General features: G+C 50.2%; 2 protein-coding genes and 1 pseudogene across 3 annotated transcripts, besides 1 other annotated feature; all 3 read left to right on the forward strand.

The window, feature by feature from the left end:
- Window positions 1-3,807: 3,807 nt before the first annotated feature.
- On the forward strand, window positions 3,808-5,466 carry NCS54_01496700 (Major facilitator superfamily; the record flags this gene model as incomplete). The annotated part of the gene is made up of 1 exon (XM_053160086.1): window positions 3,808-5,466. One exon carries the CDS (start codon window positions 3,808-3,810, stop codon window positions 5,464-5,466), a length of 1,659 nt encoding a protein of 552 aa, XP_053016061.1.
- Window positions 5,467-6,767: 1,301 nt separating this feature from the next.
- NCS54_01496800 (Hypothetical protein) lies at window positions 6,768-8,321 on the forward strand (the record flags this gene model as incomplete). Its single annotated transcript, XM_053160087.1, has 1 exon — window positions 6,768-8,321. The coding sequence occupies exon 1, from the start codon at window positions 6,795-6,797 to the stop codon at window positions 8,319-8,321; it is 1,527 nt and encodes a 508-aa protein (XP_053016062.1). The 5' UTR covers window positions 6,768-6,794.
- A 7,238-nt stretch (window positions 8,322-15,559) lies between these two features.
- Window positions 15,560-17,374, forward strand: NCS54_01496900 (annotated as a pseudogene). The gene is made up of 3 exons: window positions 15,560-16,147; window positions 16,199-17,168; window positions 17,211-17,374.
- Window positions 15,560-17,374: a sequence feature.
- Window positions 17,375-17,615: the final 241 nt, after the last annotated feature.

Here is a 17,615-nt window from a genome sequence, read left to right on the forward strand (position 1 = left end):
TTCATTATAGTATTAATATTCTGAGATATAATAAGGGCTTTTTTAGTAATTTCGCCGCGCACTGTGGGGTGTTGTCAGACTTTTGGCCTAACATTTTACCTTTCCTCCCAAAAAGAACGAGAGGTTTCCCATCATTGTTTGTCCGACTCGTCGCATGCCTTCTCGCTGCGCGTCCCATTTCGTACACCAGAATAGGAAATGTTCTATCGTTTCTGCTGCTTGTCCACAGTGGCATTTGTCCGATTCCGCTGCTCCAATCTTGTGCAGGTAGCTGTTGGTCCTTGCCATTCCCGTGCGCAGCTGGGAGAGCATATCTGATTGATAATATGCCAAAGACCAGCCGTCATATCAGAGATTTAGGAAAGAACAAGAGCCCTTCAACCAGAAGACGGTATTCTGTGATATCGAAAGGATTTGAAGCCCAGAAGTTAAGGATAGCCTCCCTGAGCGCAAAAATCACTAGTCTAGAGGAGGAAGTCGGCCGGTTGAGTAGAGGCAAGAAGAGAGCCGCCATACCTAATCCTAATGAGAATTTCATGACCTTGGCCGAGGCTCTAGTTGCTGGTGGTGCTATTTCCGAGCCAAACCAAGCAACTGCAGAGGCAGCTGCTGTTAAGGATGTGATCGAGGTGGGAGGGATGGAAGAGGGTGAGAGCTCAAATTCGGAGGCGGAAGAATTACCTGTCGTACGCACCCGCACTGGGCGTGAAGTTAAAAGACCGAGAAAATATTAAAATTCATTCGATTGTAGGCTGAAACCCGGATATTCTTTTATTTTCATTATTTTCGGTGAATGTTCCCCATGTGGCTGAAAAATTGCATTTTGTATCTTCACATCTGGCCGGTTGGTGGGTACTGCATGGTATTCACTTTAGCCTGCTCCGTAGTATGGCTTGTCCTAGATACGCGTTTCCCCTCTCCCCAACCTGCTAAAACAAGGTTTCCGTTGGCCTGATTCATCCAATTGTAGGTGAAAGCTGACGTTCCACTCTACCCCGGCCTTATCTCATGAGTGCCCACAAGCCTGCACCGAGGTATTTGCAGGGGGGTGGGGCCAATTAAAATGCGCCAAAGAAGAGATACATTAGCTTCCATCTATTTCTCTATGGTGATAAATGTACCAACACTTCTGATTGTTACAAAGTGCGACTTTGCACACACTACACCAAAATCTCGTCTGTGATCTCGTGATGTTGCTGTTGACCGTCCCGAGAGGCTTCCTTTTGCCCTTTGACCTTATTTCGCCTTGCCGATATCCTTGACAAGGGAGGCAATCTGAATTTGTCTTCCGGCGGACAAGATTATGTTCTTTTTGCTGTATTTCAGGGTCAGATTCGTCGCCAGCTCGATACCTCTGCCTTGACTGGCTTTCTCCATGATATTCATTAAATAAGGCGTTGAAAATGCACTCTCGCCACTCTCTGTGATTCGTATATCTCTCCCAATTTGGCTGTGGCCCGTGAAGCTGAGCAAGATAGCTGTTAATAAGCACTACATCAAGAAGGAAGGTCCAACAGAGAGCCTGCCAAGGGCCCCGGCGGAAGGGATGATCGTATGCATAATATGACCTCAACTGGTCACCCCGATCAACGTGATTCATCTCGTCATTATAAGCAGCAGCGACTGTCGGGATCGAGATGACTTTGACAGCTTCGTCACCAAAAAAGCGGCGTATTGGCTTGGCCTCGGGCTTCTGTGAGGACGGCTTCTTCCTCTTCCGGCAGACACGCTCCTCGCCTGTGAAAACGGTTGTAAGGAATAATATAAGGCGATTGTCTTTCCAAGCGATCTGATTGACCTAATTAGATGGCGCAAGGACATATTAGTGAGGAATTCACATAGAAAAGTGTCTTAGATTACTACCTTATTGTCAGGGGTTGAGATTATCTTGACCTGGTTGAAGTCATAGCTGGTCTTAGCCCCCCCATCAGCCTTCTTATCCCGTTGAAGCTCCTTGTGTATGCCACAGTTAGGCCGGGCTGTGCCTGTGGCCCCGTGGCCATGTGTGCGGAGGCTGCGGAAGAGGTCTGCCGACGAGAAGAGGTTATCCACAAAGACGTGATATGTCGCTTTTGGCAGTGTATTTGCTAGGGCAACAACGACGCCTTGGGTCGAGTTTAAGGCGATAGGCTTGTCTTCTTCTTTAGGCTCCTTCTTTGGTGCTTGTGATGCCCTCTTGCCGCGACCTCGTGAGGATGACTCCGGCTTTGGAAGCTCAACACCAACGGCACCGTATTTTTCACCCTTGATGTGCCACAGCCAGTGAATAAAGAAGCCCTGTTGTGCTATGACCCAAATCTTGAACCCTAGGGGGATAGGCTTGCCCTTGACGACTGTTGTCTCGTTAGATCTGCCCGTATAGCGGATCATACACTCATCGACAGCCAGATGAGAGCCCGGGAAGAAGATCTCCGCAGACGCGGCCTGTATATGATCAGACCACTCATCATAAGCTTGGAATACCTTCGGAAGAGGCCCGGTCTCGTCGATCTTGGTGTGGTCAAAGGGGCGAAGGTGGCGATGAAGGATCTGAAACTTCCAATACGGCATGAATTTGATGATTGAGTGTCCAGGGTGTTGCTGCCCCGGCTTCGGGGAACTCCAGTGGCTCTTAATCGTCTTTTCCTTATGTATACCCATATAAATTAGCATTCCAAGCCAGACATATACTTCTGCAACAGAGGTCCCTTGCCAAGCTCGCAGCCTTGCGTTCTTCGTCACCGGGTGCTTCCAGCTATCAACAACGTCATTTTCCTTTAGCCACGAGATCCAGCTTTTGGTGTATTGGACCCATTTCTCAACGAGGGAAATAGGAAGGAAAAGCTGGAATAGCTGCAGAGGTATTGGCGGCAGTGTGCTGATGCGAAAGTTGCGTGTTTCTACATAGAAAGGCTCGAAGTTGGTGCCGCGGTCAGTTTCGGCCGGAAAAACAGCTATCCGGGTAGGGTCATTTGGGTGCAGCTGATGACTATGATCCTCCTTGATAAAGCTCTTGTCATCATAGGCATTGAATGCCTGACTCTCTTCTAGAATTGATTGGGAATTCATTGTTGACTTCAAAATGATTTGTATGGTGTTTTGGCGGGAATTGCTTCATTGAACTAACTTTCCGTACCCCGCTTGTACCCTCGTGATGTCAGGGGTGGTGTGGGGCGAGGTACGCGGTGCAGGCTTGTGGGCACTCATGAGATGAGAACGCCCGTCAATGACTCGGTGCCCCCTCTTCAGGGAAGTTGCCAAGCTTGGAAAGATGTACTTGAGGCCAGGACGAAATAGGAAATTTACAAACGATGATGGAACCTTCTGCCAGGATTCGATCCGTTAAGAACTTCCTTAATATGAGATTCGGCAATTTTAACTGATTCTAGTAATATTCCATATTTTATCCAAAGATACCATATCTAATTGGCGTCATTAGTCGGCAATGTCGTGGGCCGGTCTTTCATGGATGTTCATCTTTCCGTACTTTTGCACTGCCCAGTCTGCCGTTTCCGTTGGGCCGTCTCAAGCAAACTCAAAAAAACGAGTCAAGGTAAAACATTACCTTTGGAACAGGCTACCAGCCACAAGGCACTTAACTAGAACGAGCATATTTAGCCTGCTTTGTATTACACATGGCAACCCGTAGTCACAACAGCTCTGGTTGCAGCTACTGAGATACGTGTCAGGAGCAACTGGATGAGGATTCAAATTTTACATAAAAACAGCAGTCTCTTCACCCAGGGTTTGCATCATCATCATACGCTTCGTTTTGCATCATTTGTACTGTTCAGAGATTCGAGCAACCACTTCATCATCATCCACAACATGGGTGCATCAGATGTCACGTCAGCTGCCGCAGCCAACAATCATCCTGGGGTGGTTCCTGGCACAGTTCACCTTATCGACATTGCCACAGAACAACATGGCGGCGCAATCGAGCTTGTCCCACGCCCAAGCGACGACCCCGAAGACCCGCTCAACTGGAGCAAACGTCGCAAATATTTGTCTGCCGCGATGGTTTGCGTGTACACTCTGGGTGTTGGTCTTCCTGTTACTCTTCAGTACTCGGTTCTTGTCGACATCACCCGCGATACCGGCATTTCAACAGCGGATTTGGTTCAAGGAACTGGTGTGATGTTTCTCTTCTTAGGATGGAGCTGTCTATTCTGGCAACCCATTGCCCTCACCTACGGTCGCCGTGGCGTCTACCTTATATCATCACTTGTAACCGTCCCTCTTATGGTGTGGACGGCGTATTCCCGCTCGTCTGGCGAATGGTACGCTCATCGCATTTTGTTGGGATTTTTCGTCGCCCCCATCGAGGCCTTGCCAGAAGTCAGCATTCCTGATGTGTTCTTCGCCCATGAACGGGGATCTTGGATGGCCCTTTATGTCTTCGTCCTATTTGGCTCAAACTTTCTTGCGCCCCTTGTCGCTGGGTTCTTCTCCCAAGCATTTGGCTGGCGATGGACTATGCACTTCGGATCAATGGTAGCGGCCGTTACCTTCCTCATCTTGCTCCTTTTTATGGAGGAAACAATGTACTTTCGGGGCGCTCTTGAAGGCCTCGAAACCGAACAGTCGCAACCAACTTCGAAGGCCGCAGAGCTCGAAGGCCAGGAGGACAGGATCGAGAAGAAGTCTGACTACAACACGGGCCCCAGAAGCGATGAGCCATCAACCGGTGATGTTACCCGGACCAAAAAAAGCCTTTGGACGAGGCTGCAACCGTTTCACAAGATGCAAGGCCGCCCAAGCAAGACGGATATGTTTAAGGCGATGCTAGCCCCCCTCCCCGTCATTTTCCAGTTCCCAAATGTTACCTGGGCCGGTTTCATCTATGGTATCAATCTCTGCTGGTATAACGTCCTCAATGCTACTACCAGCCCTATCTTAAGTGCCCCCCCGTACAACTGGCCGACTGGTCTGGTGGGATGCATCTATATCGGCCCTATTATCGGCGCAGCTTTTGGGACTCTTTGGGCTGGAGTGGTCGCTGACCGCCTCACCTTATGGCTTGCTCGACGCAACAAGGGCGTGAGAGAGCCCGAGCAGAGGCTATGGCCTCTTGGCCTGTCCGCAGTACTATCATGCGCTGGGCTTATCATCTGGGGAGTCGGCGCTCAGCATAGTATTCACTGGGCAGGCTTGGCTATTGGTCTTGGAATCCTTACGTTTGGCTGCGTAACCGGAGGGTCTATCGCCTTGTCATACAACATCGATTGTTTCAAAGATATCAGCGGCAACTCGACGACCTCGGTTATCATCATTCGAAACACGCTTGGATTCGCGATATCCTATGGGATTACCCCATGGTATACCCACATGGGCTTACAGAACTGCTTTATCATGGCCGGGTTTCTGGCCCTCGGATGTACGAGTACATTTCTGCTTATGGTTTGGAAAGGCAAGGCTCTGCGACAGCATTCAGCTGATAGATACTGGAGATATGCTGAAAAGACCTTTCACCGCGAGGCAATCTGAGTTGATGCGAGTAGCGGCATGATCAAGGCAGTCACTCTTACAGAGGCGGCAGGCACCGGCATATCAACGCTTGTATAGAGTATTCTATTGTACTGCTCATCTTCAATGACAAGGTCTTACTTGACGCTCCCCGATTAATATACTAGCATTTTGAGACTCATTTCAGCTGACTGCATATACACAAACACTCTGGGTTGCCTTCTCCAACTATGCTGTTTCTAGTGACACAACTGGCAATCAGAACACTCAATCTCTTGTAGCGAAAATCTCAAGGCGAGCCTCGATAAATGCCGGGACTGTCTTACAACAGTAGCTGCTCCCCTATAGCAAATGATGCGTCAACAGTGCAGACAACTGAACTTACACATTTCATCAAGCAGCAGAGCTGTTTGCACTCGAAGAGTGCCGAGTCGAACCTGACGGAAAACTCACAACAATATGGACTAAACCCAATAGTTTGCTGCCTCCAGCGAAGCCAGTCGGTTAGAATAGCTACATGAGTTAAAAGCAGATCCGGGAGACTGAATTGACCCGATCCGGTTATATTAAACAGATGGCTAAACAGTTTAGCCTCCCTCTGTCGTCGACACACCATCATGGGGATCTGGACCTACACAAGAATTAAAGACCGAAACGGGGCCGAATCCAATGGCTATTCCATCCAAGAAAAAAAGGCGCTAATGAACAGGTGAAGCGAATCCATTGCACCCCAATGGATTTGGGTCACCCGCAAGTTTTATCTAGTAAAATGCATTTTAATTAGATGCATCGATTAATCATATAAAGGATAGGTTATAAATTTATTTTTGGTGATAGAAAACCGTAATTGCGGTATTGCGACCCATTTGAAGTGTAAATAGGTCATCAAAGTTGGGCTTTGGGTTGCGGGTCAAGTAGCCTCGGGTTACCATGGGGCAGCAAACGCAATTAGATCGAACTCCAAATCAGCCACAACGGTGCATGAATAAAAAGCGGATGAATCGATAGAGAAAGGTTCATTTGATTTTATGAGACTACATTAGATGTTTAAATATTTTCAGCAAGAATTTTATTCCTCGTGAAAATCAACAATAGGAATGTACAGGGTAAGTCTAACTACTACCCTGGCCTGGTCAGGCCGTGGGAAGAGTGGTATCCCTGTCAACTCTCCAAGAGCCAATCAGAGTCAGTTGATGTTGAACTGGTATCTTATCTTATCAGCTGGCGCAACAACTGAAAACAAACAATCACCCGATCACGTCCATACACACCATCAATATCCTCGTCCTCAACGTCACTCAGCGCACAATCGCAGAACGGCTCCAAATCGTCGTGTCTGCAGGAGTCACATGGACTCTGAAGTCATTGCCGCCTGGATCTGCGACCAGCACCTTCTGCTCCACACCTGCTCTGATCCGCAGACGTGTTCGTTGCCGCTCGAGTACGAGTACGAGTCCTCAACCTCTCCCTCCCCGCGGCGGCGTCGACACGTGCTCGGCCTCTGTCCCTCAGCGAAGCGACAACGGGTTGATCGCGCTGGCACCGATCCCATCTCCGACGGAGAAGCACCGAGAGAGCGCGACATGCGACGCAGCCCGAGAAAGAAAGATGACAACCACCCAGATCAGCAAGACCCGTTCACGTCCGACGACAACGACGCCGATATAGCCGCCCATCAAGTTACACCGCGGCCCCGTCGGACTATTCCTCAGCAACGGCAGCAGCTGCATCATGTCTTTCCACCGCCCATGTCGTTCACTGCCAAGCTTAGCACAAGCGACCGGCAATCCTTTGCCTCTGGCTCACGAGAACGGAGCAGTGCCACCAGCCGCACACGATCTACGAGCCCCATCAAGAACCCAGACGACCTTCTTAAGCTCGAGAAACCTGTCACATGGACGAGCCCTGACCCTCGTACATTGAGGGACACGGTGAAGAAGACAGGGAGTGCCCAGGCGCTGGGCTTGTTTGACGACGTTTGGAGAGTGATACAAGGAGAAGGATACTTGCCGCGGGAGCTGAAAAAGATATTGAAAGATGAGCTAATGGTTAGCGAGTCTCGCTTCGCGGCTGAGGATAGAGTTCTGGTCGTGGATAAGAAAGAGGTGGACGATGCCAGCCAGCTCTTCCCATCTTTTGACGCCGGGATAGCCAGCCTCCTCGCCCTTTACAACGAGCTTAGCGCTATTCGCAATATCGTCGCTACTACGATACGGTTTATAAACACGACTCGTTCTGAAGCGACGTGGAACGACCACATCCATGGCCCCGCCCTTCGCCTGGCTGTCTCTGGCATACCGCACGTCGGCGCTGAGAACATAACCCAAGCCGCCATCGCCAAGGCTTTTATCCCACCCTCGCGCGGGGAGCTTGAGACCTTGGGCGGGAAAATGATTGACTACGCTCTTCTGCTCCAGCCTGATAGGGATCTCGCCATCCGCATCGCCGACTTCGTCGACGGCTTCGATGGCCCACGATCCTTTAACCAATCGACGCATGGCCCGCTGTGCTATGAGCCCACGGGCGTGCTTGTTGAGACCAAGGTTGATATCCGACGGCGTGCTGAGGGTAAGGCTCAGCTGGGAGTATGGTTAGCCGCTTGGTACGGGCGTGTGGCCAAGTTTGCGCCGCTGCCTCCTGAGGATCCAGGTACGTTGGCGAACCTGCCCTTCCTCCCAGTCCTCCTCGTTGTGTGTGAGAATTGGGAGCTATACTTTGCCTTCGACAGAGAGGGCGAGGTTGAGGTGTGCGGTCCGCTCGAGATTGGCAGCACCGTTACCGTGGATGGCTCATACCGCTTGCTCGCGGTGTTGCGACTACTGGCAGGCTGGGTTAACCAAGAGTTCCGTGGGTGGGTTGAGCGGTGTGTTTCGTAGTCGACGATAGCAGATATCATGATGATACATTACAGAAACGACTAGCGAGTCGTCCTAAACCAGCAATCCAATCAAGAAATCAATCACATTTATTAACATGATCTTCAAAGAAAGTCTATCACCATTAGCATCAAAACCAAGGCGGTCAATAGCCCTGAAAAGGAATCTTATGTATAGCTGGAGTCAGAGTTGGGATCAAACTACGATATTTTGGGCCGTATCGTATTCTCCATCTTAATATACGTCGCCACGAATAAAGTCTTCTTTGTCTAACTTGCTCAGGCTATGGTAACCTGAGTTTCTTGATCTCCATGTATTGAAGAATTACTAAGGGAGGGATATCGGTACATCACAGACCCCCAGGTAAGCTCAGTTTTACTTCAAAGTTGAGACTTATTGCCTCCTGCAGGGCCTGCCACGCCTCGATTTATGTTTATATGTCAGTGCAATAGATGACATGAGGTACTTGATCGGTTTGATTTTTAAAATGGAATAGAAATTACGGGATGATGACCCTGCAGGCAGATGATCAAATTAATCTCGGCCTACACGCCTCTTGTTTCGACTCAAAGACAAAAGTCGGAAGCCACCTTAGTTTGGGAATTATTGATCTCACATTCGTAGCAACGCTCGAGTGCCCTTTAGCCAGCATCCAAAGCTCTTAGGTCTTAGCTTCGACGCGGAGCGGGAGGGCCAGAGATCCTGATGGGATGATCTACGTTATCTCGTCTCCAGGGAAAGAGAAAACTGTGTCGATCCATTGCCGTTTTGGTTTGATAGAAACTCTTGTCGAAGAACCATTGTCAGCTTGTTTAACCGGCTGCAGCCACAATAGCCCCCCTCGCAGGGGTCGAGTCTTACAAGCAGGGCGGACATGAACACGGCCTAGATAGGTGCCTAACTCCAGGCAGTTGATCAAATTGTGGCGGAGATATATGGGTATCGGACCTTTATTTACGCTTGATTGGCGGGCAGGTGAGGGGATAGGCGACCCCGAAGGCAGGGAAGCGTTTGCTCAGCTTAGCGGGTCACTGGCTGGTGTGGGAGGGGGTAAGGCGCAATCGTCTTAAAGGAAGACGTGTACTACGGAGTAAGAAATCGTGGTGGGGCGGTGAGGGGAGAAACTATCGACTCAGCCGTAAGTGCGACAAGATTCGAAATCATTGGCCCGTCGTCATCTTGCCTCAGTTTAAGGTGACACTGAAAGTTGCGCCAGCGGGTAGCTGAAGCCATCGCTTACCCCGCACACCTTGTCAGATCACATCGTGGGAGGGCACACCGGCCCGCCCCGTGCTGATCGCTTAGAGCCTACTGGATGGTCTGCGTTATCTAGTCACCCTCAAAGTAAAAATCTTGCTGCTACGTTGCAGGTGCTGGTTATGTACAACCGAGCTTCCTGTCCTCCCTCGCACGATACGAAGACCCATGAGTTGCTTATCTAGCGGCAGCAGCCGAGGCGGATAAAGCCGGCAAGCTGCGGTGTTTTCTTGGCTGGTGTTGCCAACAACGCGTTGACCTATTGTTGCCTAATGCCCAAACCTATAGCAACACCAAAATAATTATGCACTCTGCCGTCTGAACTGCGCGTCGCTTTGGTCAGGCTGAGGTGGCTTACTGAGGGGTTACGAGGGCGCGTGATCGGCCATGCTACATTTGAGGGAGGCCCGAGCGGTGGTCAATGATCAAATGACCCTCTTTGATTCGACCAAGGCATGTACCTTGATGAGGCATTAGATCTGGGAGGGGAGGCTCTTTCGTCATAATCGCAGCCTGACAGTTCGTGGTGTTGTGAATCAGTATTACGTGCGGGACGTAGTCATGAGGCCAGACGGCAAGTGGGGCACAGACAAGCAGCGTGTCCGCGAGTGAATTGTTTTGCGTTGGATTTGCTCCCAAGGTTTAGTCGGGTTTTCAGTGATGGCAGGACCGGCGCACCCAGGATGATGTATTGATGCTGTGTGAGTGCAGAGTAGCCGAAGCCGAATGCGAAGATTGGGTTGCATTACCTACTTGCACAGGAAAAAGTCCCCCACCAAGTACCCCCCAAAAGCTTTCCTTGCTGCCTTACGAGGCTTTCTTTCGCCGTCCGGGGTACACAAGGGTTGTCAGACTACTAGCTCCACAGGGATCATTGATGGCACCAGTCAATTGATGAGAATTATCTAAAGAACAAAAGAAATTGAACAGTCATGTGTCCGGGCAGAGCTATTTAAGCTCATGTCGTTAGGATTATGCGACAGGCCAGATGTGAAACCGGATAGTTACATCCGGTCACACGAATGTTATGCGACAATTAGCGGTGGAGGTGATCGACCTTGGCTAACTTGAGTCTAAGTACCGCGATTTAATAGGCAATTATATACAAAGATAAGTACTATCGACCGTACAGGGTCAGGGAATATCCCACCATACCTAAATCCACCTAAATCCACTCCATTACATCCACTTTCAGGCCCGAATGTAGTGGATTATTACGTAACTGAGCGCCGGCAAAGTAGATTTAATAGAGATGGGCCACTTATATGTGGTCCACGTGGATATGCAGTGTAGTTGGTCCGACCCTTGGGGATGGAGATAGCGGTGGATGAGCTGAAACTTCGATAGGGGCATGAACTTGAGGATAGAGTGAAGAGCGCCTTGCTTCCCCAGCTTTGGGGTACTCCAGTGGCTTTCAAACCTTCTTACCTTGTGAATTCCTACGTAAATCAGCATGCCGAGCCATATGTATACATCTGCAACAGTGATTCCTTGCCCCCAGCTCCAAATCCTTGACTTTGGCTTCAGCTCGTCATTCCAGCTGTCGGTTACGCCCTTTGCGATCAAACTAGCAACCCAGCTATTGCTGTAGTGAATCCATTTCTCAACGAGCCAAATAGGTAGGAAAAACTGGAATAGCTGCAGCGGCGTATGGGGCAGTTGGTTGATGTGAAGGTCGCGAGTTTCTATGTGGAAAGGCTCGAAGCTGTGGCCGCGGGCCGTATCGGCCGAAAAAACCGGCGCCCGGGTGGGTTCATTGGGCCCCACTGGATAGCTGTGCTTTTCCTTGATAAAGCTCTTATCATCGAAGGCATTCAGTGCCTGCGCCTCTTCAGGAATTGATTGGGAAGTCATTGTTTTCTTCAAAATGATTTGTATGGTGTTTTGCTCGCAAATGCTTCATAAGGGGAACTTTGGGTACCCCGCTTGTACTCTCGTCATCGCAGGGGTCATGTGGGGCTCGTGACTTGGTGGAGGTTTTTAGCAGCCGAAGAGATAAGTTGAATAGGAAATCCCAAGCATAGTCCAGCCACCTTAGGCGACTATTGAAGCTAAAATTGCCGAGCTCACCCGACAGTCCGTGCTCTGACTCGTGTCTAGCTTAATCTGGAGAAACCCTCCTCGGTGGCTAAGATGAGCTTGGCGCCACGGCTCCTTAGTGATTGAAACGGCCAAGGCGCGGAACGCATGGACCTGGAGTCCTCCCAAGCAGCCGTTGTCTCGAAAGCGGAGCCGCCATTGTGATCCAGGCTGGCGGGGATAGCAAGGTGCCGGCGTGCCGACGTATGTCTACACATATTTTGGTAAACATATATGGTCGAGACTCGAGGGCCTTAGCGTGGTGCGCTAACCCTAATATCGGCGTAGCGTTGCAGGCGTGTCACATTGTGCCTTAGCAATAGTACCATATATATCCCGACCCGGAAGCCGTTGCCGACGAAAGGCAAGATGGCACTGAGAGGGTGAGCACGCGTCGTTTGATGTAGGCTTGGGAATGCACCTGGGTTCCGGAAAATGGGATTCCCCTCTTCAGTTATCTTCACGATATGTTCGACACATGGCTCTTTTCGACAAGGATGCGAACCATTTAACTCAACTCAATATATTGAAATGGGTTGACGTTAACCGTTAACTAACTCACCCAACGTAAGGTTTGCTGATCTAAATATATTGAATAATTTGATTAAATCTGCCGAGAAGTAGAACTAATTAGAAATTGGACTAGCAAACCTGATGTTGGTTGAGTTGGGATAACGGTTGGCGTCAATCCATTTCAACATGTTGATATATGTTGAGTGGTTCGCATCCTTGACGGGCTCGTTATCCGGATCACCCTCCTGTCCTATAGATAAGCCAACTTCAGGAATGGACAACTGGGAGGCTTCTCTTGACCTTCAATGGTCACGCAAACGAAAACGAGCACATGAGCCTTGGATCGCATGTGCGCTGGCCAGCCATGATAGTTACATTGCACCCTGCAACAGTGAGGAGTTCTTGGCAGACGTGAATTGGGAGTTGATAAAAGTTGCAAGACGACGTTGATAGCAAACGGGGAGCACCAGAACTGGGAAGATAGTTAATAGCATGTAAACGAGCATCCATCATGAATCAGAGGAGCTTCTCAGGCTTGAGACTATCATAGAAGCATCCCTAACACTTATGCCTGGCATTTATGCCTTGCGTCGGCGAGTTGCCGACAATTAATTTTGTATGGGAAATGTTTTGGCGCTTGCATGACATGGGTCAACCGACGATTAAAATGAGCACTAGCCTGGTGGCCCTGGAGGTCCCTATCACCTGCCGCTACATCCACGTGAAAACTGACTATGTCGATGCGCAAAACTTGCATTGGAAGACCAGTAACGTGGAAATAACATCTCAAGCGCAGCAATTGTCGACTGCAGTACTGTGTGGTCTCCTACGAGAGATCTGTTTCTCTCCTCGAGGAGTGCAATATACTCTCTCGCCATACATATAATAGCCACCTATATTCGAGGTAAGAATTATTACTTCACGAGTTGGTGGTGACTAACCTCATCCACCATCGTTTTAGGCGTTCCTTCTTGCGAGTCCTTCGTTGCACTCTCCTCTCCTTCCTTTGCCGTTTCAACTCTCATAGGAGGGATACTATCCCGTAATTCGGTTAATGTATCATACAACTGTGTGTCGTGGCGCTTCTCGGTGGTGCACCCGGGCGGGGCTTCCGATGGTTTGTGACGGCCCGAGTTGCGTGCCGGCGCGGGAGGACACTCGGGCTTGATTACCATGCTGGAGGAGAGGGACAATGGCGTCAATCTATACGGCCTCTGTAGCTCAGGAGGCCCCGAGGAACGGTGGGATGCTGCGAAGAGAATTGGCATCGGGGAAAGGGACGGGAAATATATTGAGGTTGAAAGGGGTCGCCGCGGCACTTGAGTCTGTGGTAGTACTGTAACGCCCTGAACACCTCCCTCAACTCGGGCTGCGTTGAAAATTATGGCGTCGAAAATGTTCACACGACAATTTGCACGATGATGTATCCAAATGTCACTTTCTCGACCTAGCCCAACAAAGAGATATGACATGTCTACTACCCCAGACGAGGTGGTACAAAATGGTACAGCAGTTGCGCCACCACCCTTTAGCCATTCCACTCAAACTCAAGGGTTTCGTAGTTCTAGCCGATCGTTGGATCGTGTTCTGTGCCACCTTGCAGATCAATGGGGTCCAGGCCAGCCTACTGGGCCGGTTAATGCAATTATGGCCTGACGTAGCGCATCACTGCCTATTACAGACACAACACGGTCGCGGTGGCGGACGACGGCTGAACGACGGTCAGGGGTTTGGGGTTGCACTGTACCGTTTGCCCTGCTACTGAAACAAGGGTTGCGTGTAATATGATCAAATACAACAAATCTGGCCCGTACACGCAGTGAGGTCGTCTTAAAAATGCGTTCAATTACATATTTGGCGATCAATAGGGGACAGGTGCCCGTCCTTCTAAAACTGGACGGGGACCGTCCTAATTACCATATCTAGTGTAGCGCCGCCGCCGTCAGTCTTCCCTACGCGCTGCCTATCCCCTCAATTGTCGAAAGGCTCCCGCCAGGTCACTCCAGGGATGTCTGCCCATTTAAAATGCAAAGAATGAAAGGTACATTATTCCCTACCTAAATTAGCCCAAGGTAGATGTCCCAACAATATTTTGAGTTACAAGTAACGACATCACACTGCTCACACCCCCGAGTTGATTGATGCCTCTTCTTCTTTAATTGAAGCCTCTTCTTATTATTGCTGAAATCGCTTATAGATCATAAACTTGATAATCGAGTGTTCAGGGCGCTGATCCTCCAGCTCAGGGGTTTTCCAATGGTCTTCAATCGCGATTTCTTTGTGAATTCCTATATAAATTAAGATTCCAAGCCAGATATATAATTCTGCTGCAGAGGTCGGCTTCCACTCCTGTAGTCTTGACCCCTCTCTTAATTCGTGGTTCTGGCTATTAATAATGCCCCTTTCTTGCAAAGCTGTTGACCCAGCTATTGGTATACTCGGCCCAGATGCTAACTAGGGCAAGTGGCACGAAGTGTTGGAAGAGGTATAGGGGCTCTTGGGGCAGTTGGTTGACCCTAAGATAGCGCCTTTCCACCTTGAAGGGTTGATAATTGAAGCCTCGGTCTGTGGCGGGAGGAAAGTCGGGCTGCCGCGTGCTATCCCCTTGCTCGCGGCGGCTGTCATCCTCTCTGATGAAGCTGCTATCATCATATGCATTGAGGGCCTCGCCCGGTATTGATTGAGAACTCATAGATGACTTTGCAATGATTTGTATGACGATTTGGGCGGCACTAGTTAATGATGCATCTTTAGGTTCCCCTCATGTACCTGTCATGTGACAGGGGTCATGTGGGGCAAGGCACTTTCGGGAGCCTTTCGACAATTGAGGGGATAAGCATATTCTAAAGGACGCCTCTTGCCACGCCTCTTGCCATTTAATTTACTAATACCGGTATGGCCCGAGATTTTATAAATTGGATCATCCACCTTATCCAAATGCGACAGCAGACGAGCGGGATTCTGACTATGATAGAGGCTTGCTGTTATGATCCGGCCCTATGTTTATTTCTCCCGAGCCTTGATCTTCTCATCCATTTTTAATCCCCCTCTCTTGTATTAAGAACGTATGTCGTCTGAGGAGCTGACTGAATGACGCACCGAGGGAAGGTGCGGGGCTAGATTACCCGGTATGTATCCGCACTTGGCGACTAGTGCGTTGTTTAGCCGCCCACTCGACGCGTTGAACATGGCGCCTGGCCAACAACTTCGCCCCACAAGCGTCGGCCCATCTGCTGACCTTCAAACCTGAACTTCACTTCTGCCGATCCCGACAACACGTTCAATCAACCCCCTGACTATCAGACAGGTGACGACTGGTTCCCGACACACGTGTGTTTAAGCAGTCTAAGGGACTCAATTCATGCCATTGCTCGTGTTCTCGCTCTAGAGATCATAGCTCAGTTAGCGTCGTGGCTGAGGTTGAGTCATTTCGTGAAGCCAAGGCCAAAATGACGACACAGGAATGCCTGCGCAAATTGAAGGGCATAACAGAGATTGTCGCACGATGCAGCCTCGAATTCGAAGCGATCAAATCGCCGCATGAGATTTATGAGGAGAAGGCGGCGGCTGTGCGGGCCAGCCTTGCTCAAGTGTGGGATCGCCTTCTAGCAAACCCCCATTCACCGGAAGCGTCTGGACTTCAACGCGAGATCGAAGACCACGGTGGCCAGTTGAAAGAACTGGAAATCACATACAATGCGACCTTCAAGGAAGATGAAAAAGCTTATGATCAACAATTACATGCAGCAATGGAGAGTCTTTGCGACGATCTGATCGGAACAATAGGACGGTCCCAGGTAGAGAAATCGCTGCGAACACTTTCGAACCAGCAGCCGTCCGAAAGTGGTCATGGTGGCTCTTCCGATGGCCTGGAAACGTCTTTGACTACGCCAAGTGAAGCTACTGAGCGAGAGGTCAGGACTTCACAGTTGCATGCATCTGCTCCAAGGACGGGAAGTGTCATGCGCGTCTGTCCCGTGAGCCTCTTCTGCACCGGGATGGGCAGGATCGTTAGCTGACGCATACAGGAAAAACGAAAGGAAAGTCCATCTGGCTTGTCAACAAGACAGAAACGCCACCGGGCCGATCGCACAGAGCCTCATAGAGAAGTGATGAAGACAATCCACTTTGAGGAAGTCTTTCAGAACGGGTCTGCTGCAACCAAACATGTCATCGTTAGGTTTCCAGCAGACGATGGTGGATGGTACATTCTTCGATGCGACAAGCATGGTCTCACTTTTAAACACAAAGCGATCGAGAGCGCTACGGCCCACCTGGCTGGTGGAGAGCATGGCCGGCTGTCGAAAGAGCCCGCCGAAGTTATCGAGCAACTTGGAGTTCAGGTTCTTGATTGCAACGAGACCCTGGCTGACAAGAACAACACAGTAGCTCTGAAAGCATTGCGAAGGGAACACGAGCAGGGTGCTGCTCACAACAGGCCCCTACGGGAAAAAATCTCGCCTTCTCACAGACCCACCAGGCAGAGTCGAAGGCGACATCATGGCGATAGTAGGCGGCAACGCGATCAAGATTTCGACGGCATTATAGACCCAAGACCTGGCGACGTATATCTCGCTTTCTGGGAGAAGTCTAAGGAATGGTTGGCCGTCCTCCTCCTCCCCCTGACAGAGCTGGATAACGTTGGCGTCCGAAACAATCTTCGAGATTTAGGTCTAGCGGAGGACGTGCCAGGATGTTATGACTATGACAACCGGACCAATTGTTTTAGGTGGCGGGAAGGATACAGAGATGGAGAGTCGTCTGTCAGAGAGCGTGAGTTTCCCGTCATGTACTTTGACGGGCAGGACTTCCCGGCCAGGAGTGCAGTGGGCTGGGTAGCTGCCAAAGATTTGCGCACCCTCGATGTAAATGCTGCTCAGTCTTCTCTGGTTCCGCATTTTCAATCAGTGCGGAAATTCCTAAGAGACCGTGCAGCGCCGCCGCAAGCGGAGGTCATCGTCGCGAGTTCTGGCGTGGACAGAACCGCTTCATTCAACGGTATGTCGCCATAGGGACTTCCGCGTACAGTTCTGCTTACAGCTTATCACCGCATCCAGAGCAGCACACTCATCCAAGACCTTCCCCAGATCCAAATCAGGATGATCACGAAGTCGCGCATCCGGCTGAGCTGGCACCATGTACAGCGCAGTCGCGTTCCACCGCATCCGCTCCTGATGGCCGGACTTCGTTGCCAGGTGGCTTGAGAGAGCCGGAGCAAAGCCCTGAACCGCGCCAAGAGATACCAAGAAACGACCATTCTGATACTCAATGCGAAATCAACCCGGTAAATGGAACTCAACTGGAAGAGCATCCCGGCCAGATCTTGAGTGTAACGAGGTCTCAGGCCTCAGCAAGGACGAGCCAAGCCATAGACGGGTTCGGGCATGCCACGAGCACAGCAGAACGAGACTCTCTCGCCGCGGAAGAAGGGGCCGGAGATCGTGT

Source organism: Fusarium falciforme, chromosome 13, assembly GCF_026873545.1.
Source record: "Fusarium falciforme chromosome 13, complete sequence".
NCBI lineage: Eukaryota > Fungi > Ascomycota > Sordariomycetes > Hypocreales > Nectriaceae > Fusarium > Fusarium falciforme.